Source organism: Corapipo altera, unplaced genomic scaffold, assembly GCF_003945725.1.
Source record: "Corapipo altera isolate COAL_440 unplaced genomic scaffold, ASM394572v1 2b, whole genome shotgun sequence".
Lineage (NCBI taxonomy): Eukaryota > Metazoa > Chordata > Aves > Passeriformes > Pipridae > Corapipo > Corapipo altera.
In genome coordinates, this window is record NW_020884874.1 from 5,297,387 (window position 1) to 5,315,032 (window position 17,646).

Genomic DNA, 17,646 nt, shown 5'->3' on the forward strand with positions numbered 1-17,646 from the left:
CTCCTCTCCGACCCTCTCCTCTCCGACCCTCTCCGACCCTCTCCTCTTCTCTTCTTCTCTTTTTTAATGCCATTTTAAACACTCCTCTGGATCCATAAAACCCCACCCCCGACATTTTATATTTGATGCTGTGGACTGAAGATTAAAAAAATAGAGAATTCTAAAACTACAGGACATGACTTGGCCCTAGACTGAGTCCAGGATTTAGATTGCACTGTTTCTTTTTCCTTAAGCCAGCTTGTGTGTCAGGTTGTTTTTGACTTTCTTTGAAGCTATGGACAATTTTTTTGCTCTTTATAATAATATAAAAATAATCCAACCAGATAAGATATCAGGACAAAAAGGTAAAACTATCAAGTTACATTTTATATTGTTCAATAATGTTGCAATCACTAAAAGTAATATTTGCATATTGATATTTACTTTGAATCTCTAAAATATGTTGGCTTTATCTAGCAAACATGGTCCCCCTATGAAAAATAAATTTTGGAATTTAATCTTCAAATATATCTCAGCAAAAGAATATAAAACCTGCTTCAGCTTCATGGAGTGTTTGGTTTACAGATTTTGTCAGATTGGCAACAGCATGACATGAATTAGCTTTTTAATGAGATGGCAAACTTCTGATGTAGTTTTACTACAAAGTAATAGAAGAATTCAGGTCACAATATTTAATTAGAATCCAATCTACATTTTTGAACAGCATATCAGTATTATTTTGGAAATCCAAATGAAACAGTTCTTTGTCAAGTACACACTTCTAAGATGAGAGGTGTTTTAACATTACATGAAGAGCATAAATGTGAAACATTTGGTTTTCTGTATTATAATGTGTTTGAAATATTATTGCGTAGAAAATTGCATTTTTCAAAGTGACAGATGCATTATTCAGATAGCTTTGATTATAAGATACATTAGAAAAGGGGTTCTTTTGTAAAGGCTGCCTATCCCATGGTTTTTAACAGAGTGGCTTTAATGATTTGAGAAATTATGAAAACATATTAATATTGATTTAATAATTAAACACTGTAATACTATTAATTATTGTGGTGCTTTCTTGTGCTGGTTCCATTCTACTGTATTGCAGCGATTTTCTTTTTCTTCTTCTCAAATATATTATGCATGTACATTAACTTGTATTCATTATCAAAGATTTAAAGACATAATTTAAGCATAAAATAAAAGTCCCTATCAACAGTGTGTTTCCAAGTTCAGGCATGATGATTAAATCTCTCAAATGATTAGAATTCTGCACAGTGGAATTTAAATTTAATGCTCTGTAAAGGTATAACAAGGAAGAGAGAACGGAAAGTCTCTTCATTTCTGAAAGAAATTGTAACAAAGAATAATTTATCTAGACATGTTTGCTTGTTTTAGCTAAAATTGATAAAGTAACGTTTAGATATGAACCCATCATAATGTGCAGCAATTGCAAAGCCATGAGTTAAAACAGATTGATTGTATATAATCTGCTTGTAATCTATTGCCAGACTTGTGCATCTTTCTACTATCTTCCTTGTATCTATTTTTTGAGATAATTAATTTCACTGTCTTTTCCTTTTTTTTTTTTCTTTTCTTTTCTTTTCTTTTCTTTTCTCAGAGCCTGACCCTGCAAGGTGCTTGTGCATGTCCCCAGCTTCTTTTGGAAAGCCTTTCCAGGGATGCTACTGTGCACCTCACAGGACAGGATGCAATCCCTTTAATTTGCTATTTTAATTTTCTGTGAATTATAGAGTTTAATACCCTTATTTGGTGATTAACAATATCACTTTTACTGCTAACTATTTGTTTTCTCTTATATTCATTATTTGCAATTTTGCTGAGTAAAACCCTTTGCTTAATGTATTTTTTCTAGTTAATTACTGTGATTTAATACATTTTGTATTTTCTTTCAAAATGCAAAATACTGACACAGTGTTTATATGAACCTAATACTAAATGGTACCAAATGTCTGTAATTCTATTGATGTTAATAGAAGATTAAACACTTTCATGTTTACAGGTGGCACTTGGAACCTTTCAGAGCCAATCTGTATACAACTTCATTAATATTAACAATAGTTAAGAATGTGAATATTTAATGTTGTTTTATCTTTTAATATTGTTGTTGAGCATAATGCAGTCATACTGTAAAAACTTTCAATCACTATTTTCTTTATAACCTTTCTTGTTTTTCTCTTGCAGCAGATTTGCCGGATAGACTTTGTGCTGGCTGCATTTTAAATCTGTTCTTTTTTTTCTGTCAATTACCACAGGTTTAGTCCCTATGAGTGGTATAATCCACATCCTTGCAACCCTGATTCAGACGTGGTGGAAAACAATTTTACCTTGCTAAATAGTTTCTGGTTTGGAGTTGGAGCTCTCATGCAGCAAGGTATACGACTCAGTCTGCTCTTTCTCTTGGGCGCCATGTCCCACTTTTTGCTGGGGGTAACAGCTCTCTGGCGCAAGTCATTTGCATGGGTACCTCTGTGCATGTAGCCACAAATCAGAAGACAGATATAAATTTTAAAACTTAAAAGTACATCATAACTCTTAGTTTATTTCCTAAACAGCAAAGACTTACTGCATAAGAAAATGAGCTAATCTGTCCGTTACCTAACGAACCTTCATTTAAACAATGTAAAAAAGAGTACATCTTTGTCAGGCAAGAGTATAATGTAAAAATCTCTCATTTGTTTAATTTTGGTCTAGAAACCTTTCAATAACAGACACATTTTATCTAGTAGCTAGTACCTGTAAAATAAAATGGTAAATATAAGAGATTTAATTCTTTTCACTACAATTTATGTTTTTAAAATCAGAATAACCATTGTTAAAAATTTAAATAAACAGTCTATATTATACAATGCATGCACTGAGAAACTGATGTCATCACTGACGATAAAATTGGTAGCTAAGTAGTCATATTGCTCAGAGTAAAACCAACAGTCAGTTTTAACTGGCACCGTCCTAGTAAAATCCTTAAGTCAAAATCTGTAATTTTCCTTACCATATTCCTTTTATTTTGAAAGTATACCAAATACATAGATCCATAAAAATATATCACGATTTTATTACGCTTTTCCATAAGGATTTGGACACAGTCACATAATTTCAGGCACATTTGAATAGCACAGATTCAGCTTTTTGCTCTGACATTTCACTGGGCAGTACAGTATAAGGATTGTTAGTCCTTTTGAAGAACCACTAAAAGGAATGACTTTCTGGAAAAAAATAACCATTGCATATTTTGAAAAATTCATATAAAAAGATTGGTATTGGTATAATTGTTTTAATGGATATACCTGTGCAATCATTTTTAGAACTTCCCATTATAAGTACACCGACTGTAAATAAATACTGTTTTTAACTCATCAAATGAATTCATGGAGCTTTCCTGTAAGTGCAGTAAATATTCTTTCATGTATGTTGCTAGGCTTGAAAAGTCTCTAAGACCTCAGCAAAAAGTGTACTATGCTCAGAAAAACATGAATTAATGGGTAAAAGAAATCAAGATTCCAGATCAGAAATAAAAATACAGCTGTAGTTGGCTAAGTATTTAGTATCAACTAAGTTGTCAATATACCTTTCAAGAAATTATATAGTTGAAGCATCATTCCCAAATATGTAAGATAATAATTGCTTTCAAAGAAGTTATCAAAAAAAGGAATACTGAACGAAAGTAGATATTTGAATTCCATTCACAGTTCTGAGGATTGCCAGAATCACTATCAATGCTGAGTTTTATTCCTTATGCGGCTGTATGCTTCTTCTTTCCAGAGAAGGGAAAACAATTAGGTTTTTGCATCATCATTTAGCAAGAAAAAGGTATTTTAGTCCCTAGCATCTGAACATTTGTTGACAATCAAAATAAGAACAAAACCTGCAACCTTCATTTTAAAAGATGTCTTTGGAGGATAATAGTTTTCCATGAAGGAAAACTAGTCTCTGTCCTTGCCTTATATTATTTTTCTTTTACTCAGTTCATCCTTTAATAAACTTTGAAGGCACCGTTCTAAGGATGAATTATCAGTCTTGATTTTGATGACTGCTTGAAAAAAAAAATTCCCAAAACCTTGAAGTCATCTAAAAGTATGCTTTTAGACAAGCATGAAAGTTCTCACCTAACAACCGTAACTTTCCATTAGAAACAGTATAAAAGTGCTTGGGCAATATTCACATTAACTTATTAAGTGCTGCTTCTTTACAAAACGTTTGCTTAGTGATGGAGGGTACATGATAGAGGGAACTCATACATGTCTTGCTGGCACCCCTCACTCCCAGGAAACTGTGGGATATAGTGCTGGACATGACGTTACCTTGGGTACATGACAGTCAGCCCCTGACCAGGCTCTGTTTCACTGGCCCAGGTGGCACTCGGTTTCAGTCCTTGGTAAGGTACGAACTCGTGGTAACTGGGGCAACTGCGGCGAATGTTTCCACTCTTCTTTTCTTCCCAGTCCTATCTGATTTTACTGGTGTTGGTTTTTAAATGAAACAAGAGCAATTGAAAAGAGTTCATGATGGTGATCTTACTGGGAAATCTCTTAGTGTTATGGTGTCTAAAGTGTCTGACTAACAGGGCCTAGGAGCAACTACATCAGAAAGGTACTTTTCTACTTTTTTCCTTGCAGAATTCTAGGCAGAATCTGACGCTGGAGTTGGCTGTCATGTCCAAGTCTGTCAGCCTTTTTTTGTTTGAAACAGCAAGGGTAAGATGAACTGCAGGGTAAGATGGGCTGTTTTTGAATACAGTAGTCCAGTTATGATACCACTTCTTTTTTTCCTTTTCTTTGATTTTCTTCCTCTCTCCCTCCCTTCTTCCTTCCCTACCTCCCTCAATCCTTCTGTTCTTTTTTTTTGCATTGACTTTGGAAGTTTGACATAATCTTTAAACTATTTGAAGATGTGTTACCTTGCTGGACCAGTTCCTTAACTAATTCAATATAAACACTAAAATTTAACAGGAATAAAATAGTCCATCTTGCCTTCATTCCATTTTACCCAGGAGATTAAAGAGCAAGAGTAGTAACCAATTAACCAAAAGGGCTATAGCAGATATGGTAAAACTGGAACAAGTTTTCAGACACAAAAAGATCTTACATGAAGCTTATAGAATGAAGCTGGAAATTGTTTATTTGACATCCTTAGAAATTTCATTCCATTTAGTTATAACATTTTGGAAAAAATCCATCCATTCTCATTTATAATAAATATTTGTGATTGTATATTAGATTGAATTTCATTTTTTCCTATTTTTAGTAATTTGGCACAAGCGTAGTTTATGTACTTCAATTTGTCTCATTAGACTCTAAATTAGCATTAAAATTATGCAAATTAATATACAGTGTTTGTCTCCCCCTCCATTCTTTAGTGCCATGAGCAGGCAACTCCAGCAATGCATTATAATCTATCTTTATTTAGTTTATGCATAGCAGTCTAATGTTTTTATTGCTAGTCTATCGAATTGAAGTGGGTGGCATAGCCACCTATATTTATATGAAATTATGGGGCTAACCATAGAGATGGGAGATGTCTATTTTTTTTAATTTAAACAATCCTTTACAGCAATGCAGAAGACAAAAGTCAAAAGCATATCTATAATACATTTCAGATTTTTTATTTCAGATATAAAATATTTTATTTCATATCTGGTCCCTTATTTAGTGGCTTATTTTTGTTTCTGCAAGTGAGTTTTATACAAAATACTTATATAATTTTTTTTTAATACTGTCAAGATAAAGAACTGTATGAGTGCTTCAATATTAGTACTGGAGGTTCAGTCCATCCAGGATTTTTTCTGGAAAACAAGTTCAAGGAATGGCTTTTTTTTCACAATGAGATATATATATATATATGTTTATAAATTTTAAAACAGCACTGATCACTGAATCTCCCATTACTATCTTTTGATTCCCACATAGCTACAAAAAGATGTGTTTATAAGTTTAACCAGTTATTTTTTATTTCAGTCGTGTGTGTTTGCACAAGCAGTACATGTAAACCTGTAGCTGAAAGATTTTTTTGCACAGTGATTCCATCTCCCCACTGTGGCAAAAAGTGCTGAATACTTATTAATTGTTTTCTGTGCATCAGTTTCACCTTTCTCCCCTGGTTTTCGTTAGGTTCTGAGCTCATGCCTAAAGCCCTCTCCACCAGGATAGTGGGAGGCATTTGGTGGTTTTTCACACTTATCATCATTTCCTCGTACACTGCTAACCTAGCCGCCTTTCTGACAGTGGAACGTATGGAATCCCCTATTGATTCTGCTGATGATCTGGCCAAGCAGACAAAGATTGAGTATGGGGCAGTTGAAGATGGAGCAACCATGACTTTCTTCAAGGTAAGCTTTATATTCTGTTCAAGATGTTATATCCTGACTGTGGGGTAAAGTTTTTGCATCTTGTTGAGGGGTAAGAGGTTTGATTCCTACTACTGTCAAAAGCAACTGAAAAACTATTCTTTTTGAGGATTAGCAAGACAGTAAAGGAATCAAATGCAAAATCTCTCATAGAAAATAAAAGGCAGTTTCTTTGATGATTTTTTTTTAAAGAATTGAATTTATAGCAGTGAAGTACATGAATAAAGCTGAACACTTTGCTCAGATCTCCTATAACTGTGTACAAGATAAGTTTTGATGGATCAAAACTTGTAGTTTTAGTTCAGCAGCATTATATGTAGTTGTAGTCTTTTCTCAAGTAACATTAAGGGTATTAGCGGCTGGACTTTTGGACACTGCAATTTTGAGAAACTTTTGAATGAAATTTGGGTTTCATATAAAAAGCTCAGATTATTCCAGTTTTTCTGTTCCTTGTAACCTGTTACTAAGACAATTCAATTTGAAGTATAGTGAAATATGCTATTGTATTAGAGAGAAATCTTTCTTTTCTTCTAGCTTCATCAAGCATGTAAGTGGACTTAAATTAGTGAGAATTATGCATGAAGTGATAGAAGATGGTTTGTTCTCTAACTCTGGTTTTAAGAGTTATTATGCTATCACCTAAAGTTCTGACTCTCTGTTGGCTGGCATTTGAAATTAGGCAAACTGATGAAACTGATAGAAGTAACTAATCAGTTAGAGGTCTCTTCATATCAGGAAATATGTGAAGTGGTTAAAAGTAACATCATTGAAAGTTTAAAGACTGAGGTTTTTAAAAGAGTCAAAACTATTTATGTCTCAAGACATAAAGAGACGACACAAGATATTTACTGAATTACAAGAAAACACTACAGGGCTTTCACTTAATTTTAGTCTGGCAGAAAACTTCGATTTTATTTTATTTCAGATTCAAATTGTGGGCTCTAAAATATAAGAAAGCAAGTTTAGATTAGCAGTGATTTTCTTTCCACACTCTTCCTAATTTTTAGTTTTCCTTATTTAATGAGAACATCCTTAATTTTCTATGTTATTCACTCCTTTTACTTTGTTTTGTATGCCCATAATCTGTGGGTTTTCTGTGGGTTTTCTAAGTGCACAGAGACTATCTCTCTTTCTCTGGATGCTTTTTTCTTCTGCATATTACTATAGTAGTCACTTTTCTGCACAGTTATTCCTTTCTGCTCTTTTTATTCTTCTGTTTCCATTTATCTAGATATACTTTGTGTATATTATATTTTATATATATTGTATCCAAGAACTAGAGAGGACTTACTACTGCTGAAATAGCATTTGCACATCCTGCATTGAAGATGTTTGTTTGCCGTTGAAATAACCTAGACTTACACACAACATAATCATGGTGTCAGATCACATAATTTAGTATTGCTTTTATTACAGTAATGAATTCTTCTCCTTCGCTATGTATGAAAAAGAGAAATTAGAACAAAACACAGGATTTCTTTATTTAACTGATAAAGTTTAGGTCAAATTAAGGTTTATTCTATTGAAAAAACATATTTTCTGGACTTTGTGTGTGAACAGATCATGATTAGTAAGTGTTTTGTGACATGAAAATGAATCAGTAGTTAAGAACTTCTGTTCCAGCAAGCAACCAAATGATTTGAAATATTTTTCTGTTGTTTACTGTCTTATATAGTAGTATATAAATAAATTGATATTATTTACCTGTTAAAATTAAGCCAAACTTAGGCATTAGAAGTAGCTACAACTGCTCTTGCAGATTAGTCAATAAGTGAAAATCATGCTCAAATAGAACAGTAAATGAATTGATTCATTTAGTGTCTGAAGCAACTTCCAGGTGGACATTAGAGTTTTTTGATGTAAATGCTATTCACTAAAGCTACTTGTGCAAGGAATACAAACTAATTAAATATGTATTCCATGAAAGATAAACCAAAACATCTGTATAGAGTACATTACAGTAAACTTTACTGTAATATTTAATATATTTACCTAATGATGTTGAGTTATCAGAAAGTGGAATACTATAATTCTGGTCAACATAGTACATCTCTGTTTCTGTGTTTTTAAAATATACTTCTATTTTGTATAAGAAAATTGCTTCAGGAATGTAATTTCCTTGCATGAAAAAAAAAGAAAATGCAAGAAAATATTTTAAAATAAGACTTTAAGCGGAATTGCCTTAAAAGGTACTGCTAGAATTGAATAACTAACGGAATATACTAAATAATACAAAAAGTACTTAAAAAAAAATCCGATAAAATGGGCTTAAATGGTATATATTGTATTCTCTGATGCATAAACAACTGAATATCAAGTGGGAAGTAACACTGCCTTTTATATGGCATTAAGGAAAGTACTACTGAACAATTGTGTCCGGTTCTGGTGATCACACTTTGAAAATATGTTTAAAATTGGAAAATATTCATTAAAGGTGAAAGAATGACTGTAGGTCTGGAAATAAGCATTGCAGTTAGAGGCTAAAGATCGGTCTGTTTAATCTGCTGAAGAGAAGGTTAAGAAGTGACTTGATCATGGTTTGTAAGTGCCTTAATGGGAATGAGACTTTTGACAGTAGATGACTCTCTAATCTAGCAGAAAAAGACATAAGGAGATCCAACGTTTCATAGCTGAAGTTAGGCAAATTCAGACCAAAATAAGGTGCATATTTTTAAGAGTGGGAGTAATTGACCACTGATACAATTTATCTAGGAGTGGGTTGGATTCATCCATCACATGCAGCCATTATAAGGAAGACAGATACAGCATAGCCCAAGAGTGTTACTCTTTTGATTTAGAGGCTACTCCATGAAATAGATAGCCTTCATCATACAGAAGTTCAAATTAGATTTTAGTTGTCCCCTCCTACTTCAAAAATCTAAGAGAATTAGTTCCAGGAGTGAGGGTTGCAGGAAGATGATTGAGAGACTAAATTTATCATCTGTGTGTATGTTTTTCCTTGGCTACTTTGTCTTGTTTTAATGAGAGTGGATTGAGTAAAACAGTGGCACTATGTTACAACAAGAAATAAAGGCACCAGATGGTTTCCTAATGTTAAATGAAATTATCATATCTTGGTAATAGTTATTAGTTCCAATCACAGTGAGCCTCGGTAGCTGCCCATGAGGTTGACAGTAATTTCTGCATAAATTAGCTATATAGCAGTCCATTGAATTATTTCCTTAAAAAAACGTGGAACATGGCCAAAGCTGTGTGACACTAAAACAAAGAAGAGTCTATTGTGAAAGAGAACCTAAATGGGTAACTGCTCACTAAAATGCTAGATTATAACCTCCTGAAGGTAAAAGCTTGAAGAGCACATAGGATATGTGTTGAAAATATTGTTATCCTTGTGAGTCAAACATCCCTGTGAAATAGCTCTGATGAAAAAGGAGAATGCTGTCTTCAGGGGTTTATTACGTCCTTCATCTCTTGCCTCCTCATGATCTAAGAAACATACATTACAACTCTTTTTAGAAGCAGAAAGCAAAGGAATATTTCAGTGCTTTCTCCTCTTAACATCTACTTATCTGGTCTGAGTATGGAAAAGAAATAGTTTTACAGGTCCGTTACATGTCTGGTGGGTCTGGTGGGCTACTCCATTGGGAACAACAAAGAAAACCTTAGTATTGTCCAAGAATTAGAAAGAAAGATATGTAAAAGTAAATTCTAAGCCATATCTGCTGTTAGGCTAGTAGTTTTGACTCCTGATACATGCTTTTTTTGTTTCTCAAATTATGGATTTTTTCTTAGTTATTAAATTCTCTTCCTTTCTCTTGGCTGCTTTTGTCACCATTGACCACCCTCAAATTTCAGTAGCCTCTCTTGCTTCCTGTTTGAAATAAAATAAAAAGCATTTATTATTTTCACAAAAGGCAATGATCTCACACTATCTGTTCTCAGATGAAAAAAATCAGATTTTTCATTGCCTCTGATTTCAGTGGTCTATATTTGCTTCTATTTGTACTACACTTCTGCATCATCACAGGCAACAAACCTTCTTCAGTGCATGTGCTTGTGTGTGGTCTACAACGTTAAGATTTTTTTTTTGGTGAAGTTGTCATGTACCTTTGTTTTCCCCATAATTTTTACTATCTGTAACTTTCAATGTTAGAATTATTTTCTTTCTATGTTTTTGTACTGTATCAGGCAGAATGGAACTTTTCTCAGTTATGGTTACATTTGCATACTAAATAGTAAAAAACAAAGTAATTTTTCATTCTCTAATAGCAGTAGATTATTGTCTTTGCTTCTATATCACAAATTAGAGGTCTTCTCAGCTCTCTGTGAGATGTGTATTTTATATCCTTGTTTTGCTGATAAGGAAGCTGAAGCAGTAAAAGGGAATGCATCTTTTTCAAAATCACTTGGTGAAAGACAGATAGAGAACTAAGTCTGGTGAAAGGCAGACAGGGCACCACTTCAGGAAAGCTGACTCCCACACCTTCATCATGGCTGGGCTTCGCAGACTGACTATTCTATTTATCACATTTGTTGGTTTCTTTCCTTTTCTTTTTCAGGACCCATTTTTGTTCTTCAGCTGTACTTTTCTACAATTTATTTAATTTCTTCCTGCACTGCTTTCTCCCTATAAAAATCTATGTTGCTGACCCTTTTAAATCACTGTTCTTTCCCCCCCCACACCCTCACCTTTTACCCTAGATATTTTGCTGCCACCTCTCTGAGGAAATTTTGGGGAGCAACTGTTCAGCCTTTGGTCTATATTACTCTTCCACATTCTTTGCCTATTGTTGAAGGAAATAACATTAGGCTCTACCTATACACTGTAAAGTATCAGAAATAGTGTCTTAAAGATGAAGGAAGGAGTTGTAGGGGAATTTTCTCACTGCTTGCAACTGGAGTACAAGGGACAGATCCCCTGACATAAATGAAAGAATAGCAGAAAGAATAAAGGTATGAATGTCATTCATTTATCATGAGCGAGGTTGGCACTGACATGCATAAAGCCAGTATAACTTCAGGGATTTTTCAAACACTGTAATAGATAAATAATATTTCTCTGTTGAACAAGTAAATATGCATGTATAAGCACATGGACATATATACACAGAGAACCTTTAGCTGAATGCTTCAAATGAAATATCATGAAATTTAGAAGTGTGTATTAATTATTTGGTGGAATTGTTGCAAGCGAAAGATGAGAGAAGCACCACTTGTGAGACTTTCAAATATCCAGTGACTTGACGGTGACCAATGCAAAACAATCTTTTGAGTCTAAGCCTCCATGTACTAATCTGGATAATGCTTTAAAATAACTGGAAGTAGATACAACAGATATATGTTCAGTTTGATTTAATGTTATTTCACTTTATGAGTAAGTTGCTTTTCAGTGTAACAAATACAGGCTTGAAAACACATGTGGCACTTTTAACTAAAAAGGGAATAAAATATAAATACCATGCAAACTTTTTTTACTTATTTTTGATCATAATGGTTTGGACATCATCATCATCATCATCATCATCATCATCATCATCATCATCATCACCATGGCTGGGTTTCGCGAACAAAGATTTAGGAAGGCTCTATCCACATTTGTTCCAAGCACGCTGGTGGCTAATGAGGCCAATATGAGATAGACGAGTCCGGTTGCAAAAGGCACAACAGAAAGACTCCTTAGGTGGTATATTCAGCAAGGCACAATTCTTTCTGTGTTGTCTTTTCTCCTCGAGAGTGATCCTGCGTGCATTCTCAAAGGAAACAGCAGTGTTAAAGACAGTGTACCTCCAGGCCTCCCGATTTGAGGTCAGAGTAACCAGTTATGTTGATCAATATGGCCAAGGCTGAGATGTTGTTTCAGGGAGTCCTTGTATCTTTTCTTTGGGACTCCTCTCTTGCGGTAGCCAGTGGCAAGTTCACCATAAAGCAAGATCTTAGGGAGGCGGTGGTCCTTCATCCTTGAGACGTGCCCTGCCCAGTGCAGCTGTGTTCTCAGCAACATGGCCTCAATGCCTGTGACTGCTGCTTGTTCTAGAACAGGCGTATTACTCACATAATCTGACCAGTGGATGCTTAGGATTGTACGGAGACAGCACTGATGGAAGCGTTCTAGGAGTCGCAGGTGGTGGCAGTAGATGACCCATGATTTGGAACCATATAAGAGAGTAGACAACACTATGGCTTTGTAAACACTGATCTTGGTACTTTTCTTCAAGTGTTTATTACGCCATACTCTTTTATGGAGTTTTCCAAAAGCACTATATGCCTTTGCTAACCTGTTGTCTATCTCCCCATCAATCTTACCATCCGAGGAGATGAGGCTACCTAGGTAATTAAACTGTTGGTTTGGACATAACTGCTAGAAAAATATACAGTTGAAACGCATCATTGCCCATTTGCTACGATTATTCTCGCTTTGTAGGAACACTACTCAGTTAATCACTGCTTCTTTTAGTGTACAAAATATGCAGCCATAGTTGCAAATCTGTAAAGCAAGGTCTGTGGTTACTCCATGCACTTATAAGAACCTAATCTGCTATAGCAGAGCCTGCAAGAATGATATAGGCTTTGTCCAGAGATCTCAAAACATCTCCGCCTCACTGATTTCTATTAATTTCTGTAAAAGTTCTAGGAGGTTAGGCAAAGGTAAGTAGGTTATACGATGTTTTAACACAGACTATAAGCAGAAGAGCAGTGTATTTGAATTCTAAATAGAAGAAATTACAATAAATTTGATACTATTAAGTTCCTTAAGGGGAATTGCCTTTCTTTTGAATCTGAAGGTAGAAAGCAGAACAAATTCACATAACGGACTTCATTCCAAATAACTCTCTAGGTATGAGGACAATGGTCTTAGGCTGTCTTGACCCTTCCTTCTTCTCAGGGAACTGAAGAAGATGAACACAATGACTAGTCAGCTTTACATTTCTACAAAGATATACCATATACGCATTATGCCATATATCTAGGTAGTAATGTTGCCTTAAGAGACCGCAGAAAAAGAGACTCCTGGCCAAATAAGTGTAGGAGATAAGATAAAGAGAGTAGGTCCTTTAATCTCAGGCTGGAGGCCCACAGGAATACACATGACGAGTCTACCTTGTCCACGAGGTTCCACAATTTAAGGTATTATCCCAATCAATCCCAGATCTATCCACCCCCGAGATCCTCCCCTCAGCATACCCCTCTGGAAATTGAGGCAGGGGGCTCTGGGACCCCCTCTTCAACATCTTCCTCTTCCTCACAGCACGTCCAGTCCTTGGAGCTCTTCCAAAATTCTGAGTTTGAAGGTTGCTTTGCCTGTGTGGTATCTTATTGTTCAAGCCAGGGTGCAAATGTTCTCAAACAGAATGAAGGCCCACCTTGAGGGAAGTCTAAACATGCCAATAAAATTTAGAGAGATTGATACGGATTGGGGAAACAGGGTTGGGTAAATGTGTAAACTACTGTGCTAAAGGGTGAGCTATTATACAGCTACTTCTAAAATCTGGAAAAAGCTAAAAATCAAAAAAATCCATAGGCATCAGTAAGCACTCTTAATAAGCTGCTGAATAACACTCAATTATACTCCAAAATCACAGGAGTGATTTATCATTTACATCTGTCTCAGCCTACAGATCTTAGAAATGGATAAAACATGTACAAATGCTTTTTGGTGTCCTCTCAAAAAAAAAAATGTCTTGTAAAAACAAGATTAGACATTCAAAAGAAGTAAAATATTGAAATAAGCTGTTAACATACGAATTGGATACACACTAGTTATTTTTTTAATGGAAGTCAAAGAGAAATATTAAAAATCAATAAAATGCTGGCATTGGGAAAATTCTGGTTTGTTTTTTAATCAATTAATATTTTCCACAGTTCAGTATTTTTTTCTGCCTTACCCCAAATATTCGAAGGGGAAAAAAGTTTTATGCTGGTCTCCCCACAGAATTCTCAGGTGGGCTAACCTATGGTCACATCTGACTTTCTTGTTCCATAAGTATTTCCGAATGTGAATATAACATAGAGCTAAAATAAACATACCAATAAGAAGTTGAAATTTGTATTATTTTTCAAAATTACACCCGACAACGAAATGTATTAATCAGTGCACATGCATTAATGTTCCATATAGCAGGTACATGATGGAGTTTGTCTGAGTAAAATCAATCTTTCTCAATGTGTAAGGTATGATAAAATATAGTAAGATCTAATTTCCACTTGGATAGAAATACAGGACACAAGACATAAGAGCCCAGATAGGGTAAAAAAAATAACTCATTGACTTTACATTTGTCCTTAGAAAGTCAAGCCTGATATGCAAATATTTCCCAAACCATAATTTAAGTTCTAAATTGTGTGGATTATTTACCAGGAAAAACTGGTAACAACTACCTGAAAGGAGGTTGTAGCCAGGGTTGGTCTCTTTTCCCAGGCAACTATCAGCAAGACAAGAGGGCATGGTCTCAAGTTGTGCCAGGGGAGGTTTAGGTTAGATATTAGAAAATTTCTTTACAGAGAGGGTAATCAGACATTGGAATGGGCTGCCCAGGGAAGTAGTGGATTCTCTGTCCCTGGAGGTTTTTCAGAAGAAACTGGATGTGGCACTTAGCACCATGGTCTAGCAACTACTGCGGTAGTGGATCTCGGAGGTCCCTTCCAACCCAGCTGATTCTATGATTCTATGATTCTATGATTCTATGAAAAAACCAAGAATTTTTATCAAATATAGCTGATCCAGAGGTATGTTATAATCTAGATGTTTGAAAAATCATTTTGTAGTTAACAGAAACCTTTTGAGTATCTTTTTTTTTTTTTTTGGAGGATATATATAGTGAAGTCACCAAAGACAAGAATCACAGAATCAAAAAATGGGTAAGGTTGGAAGGGACCACAGTGGTTCATCTGGTCCAACCTCCCTGCTCAAACAGGGTCATCCCAGAGCATGTTGCACAGATTTGTGTCTAGATAGTTCTTGAATATCTCCAATGAAGGAGACTCCCCAACCTCTCCGGGCAATCTGTTCCAATGCTGTCATCCACACAGTAAAGTTCTTCATCATATCCAACTTCCTGTGCATCAGTTTCTGCCCATTGATACTTGTCCTATTGCTTGGCACTGCTGAGGAGAGCCTGACTCCATCCTCTTGTCATCCTCCCTTAAGATATGTATGCACAGTGATGAAGTGTCCTCTCATTCATCTCTTCTTGAGTCTGAACAGGTCCATCTCCCTCAGCCTTTCCTTGTAAGAGAGATTCTCCAACCCCTTAATCCTCTTCATAGCCCTCCTCTGGACCTGCTCCATGTCTCTCTTGTACTGAGAAGTCTAGAACTGGATATGGCACTTCGGATATGGCCTCACCAGGGCTGAGTAAAGGAGCAGGATCACCTCCCTTGATCTACTGGGAATGCTCTTCCAATGCACCCCATGACACCGTTTGCTTTTGTTTAAAGTCAGATGGAGTTTAATCACTACTAATTACTGCAAATTGCTTCTCTCAATAGCTTCCTTGTGTTGTTTTGTGATCAGCTTAAGCCAGACTAACTGTGAGTAGTCCAACTTCTTCTCTCGCCTTCAGAATCAAGCTCTGTTGGCTTTACCTGTCATCGTTTGTGGCAAGAATCAACTCAGTTTTCTGATCCAGCTGAAAATGAATCTTTTTTTGCTGTTGCATTTTCACTTTTCAGTTGTGAAGAAAGCTGCTCTGGTTGCTAAAGTGTTAGAACTGATGTGAGTGGAGTGTCTCATTACAAGGCAGGACTATACTATATTGCCTGCTAAGTGTGAAGGCCTGGAAATACACATCCTTTGGAAAGTGAGTTATGTTGCCTAGACATTTGAAGGTGTGACAATGAGAAAATAACATATTGAAATTACTGACACTTCCAGAACATCTGTTTTCTTTTTGTACTAGTATAGGTTTTATCTTAACTGGTAACCCATTTTGTTGCCTTTCTCTCACCTGGTACCCTTCAGTTTCTGGCTTCTTCAGGGCCTGCAGTGATGCTGCTGACAGGATCAGCTGTAAGAAAATTACTGAACTCTGGGTTCTGATTGCAAGGCTTTTTCCTCAGAAATGCATAACCTAATTGCTATCTAGCCTTATCACCTTTCTCTCCTCCTGCTGCTTTCCCCCAGGAGGCAGGGTGAGAATACTTGCCTTTTCTCTTCTCTTTTCAGCTTTTTTTCTCTTTATGTCTGTCTTTAGATCTTGAGCAAGGTGAGAAAAGGAACTGAACTAGATCACAGAGCAACCTTCAACTGCAAACAGAATTCTGTATGAAAGACATAATTCAGAGGTAGGGTTTGTTTAGGAAATTCAGAGGACATCTGAACATTTTTAACTATCACAGCCTGAAAAAAAATTGTCTTGCTCTTCAAAGCAAATAAATCTATCACCAAGTAGCCATGTAAAGTTTGCAAAATTTGATCTATGACTCATCCTGGGAATGTGATTCAGAAACAATTCTCCACAGTGAGCTGTCTCTTGATTCAACCATTTTTTTTGTGAGATCCTGCCATATGAGCAACCTTCAGTATTGAGTTCCTGCCCACTGAAGCAGCCTGAAAGCCTCCATTCATTAACAGAGGTGAACTCTTGGTTTTATCTTGTCAGTTGATATGCCATAGTACTAAAGTGTTGTCCAACTATGTTAGCATTGTGTAGAGAAATATTTTCAGTGCCAGAATTGCCCCAGGCACAATTCTGAAATCTTATCATACTAATAAATTTCTTCTCGAGATTTATTAATTTCTCCAAAGAGAATGCTTGTTGAGATTGTTTAAACCATCCTTTCTGCAATACATCTATAGTAATAATTACATAAACTTATTTGGGTATCGGTGCCTTTTAAGAATATTTTGGTATCCATGCATTATTTGAACTCGTATTTAATGTACTCAGGATCCTTAATCTGTACAATATAGACTACTGTTTCATAAAAAATATACTAAAGCAGGCTTTGGAATCACATAATCATAAAATCATTTAGGTTGGAAAAGAGCTATAAGATTGAGTCCAACCATTAATCTAACATTGCCAAGTCCATCACTAAGCCATGTCCTTAAGCACCACATCTACAAGCTCCAAAACCTCAGTGTCTTTCTTGTAGTGAGAGACCCAAAACTGAACACAGGATTCAAGATGTGGCCTCACCAGTGCTGAGTGCAGAGGGATAATCACTGCCCCCTGGCCCTACTCTTCACACTATTTCTGATACAGGCCTTGATACCATTGGCTTTCTTGGCCACCTGAGCACACTGCTGGCTCATATTCAGCCAACTCTTGACCAACACCCCCTGGTCCTTTTCTGGTGGGTAGCTTTCCAGAAGAGTGGCTGTTCTTCTGCCAGCCTGTAGT

At 35.7% G+C, this 17,646-nt stretch overlaps 1 protein-coding gene across 5 annotated transcripts in view; it reads left to right on the plus strand.

The window, feature by feature from the left end:
* Positions 1-17,646, plus strand: part of GRIK2 (glutamate ionotropic receptor kainate type subunit 2) — a 370,969-nt gene that overhangs the window by 274,206 nt on the left and 79,117 nt on the right. For 4 of the 5 annotated variants that reach the window (XM_027631774.1, XM_027631770.1, XM_027631780.1 and 1 more), the window contains 2 exons: positions 2,256-2,374; positions 6,108-6,325. In XM_027631774.1, coding sequence (XP_027487575.1) covers positions 2,256-2,374; positions 6,108-6,325 — 337 coding nt within the window. The remainder of the gene's footprint in view (positions 1-2,255; positions 2,375-6,107; positions 6,326-17,646) is intronic. The other variant, XM_027631786.1, reaches the window with a different exon arrangement.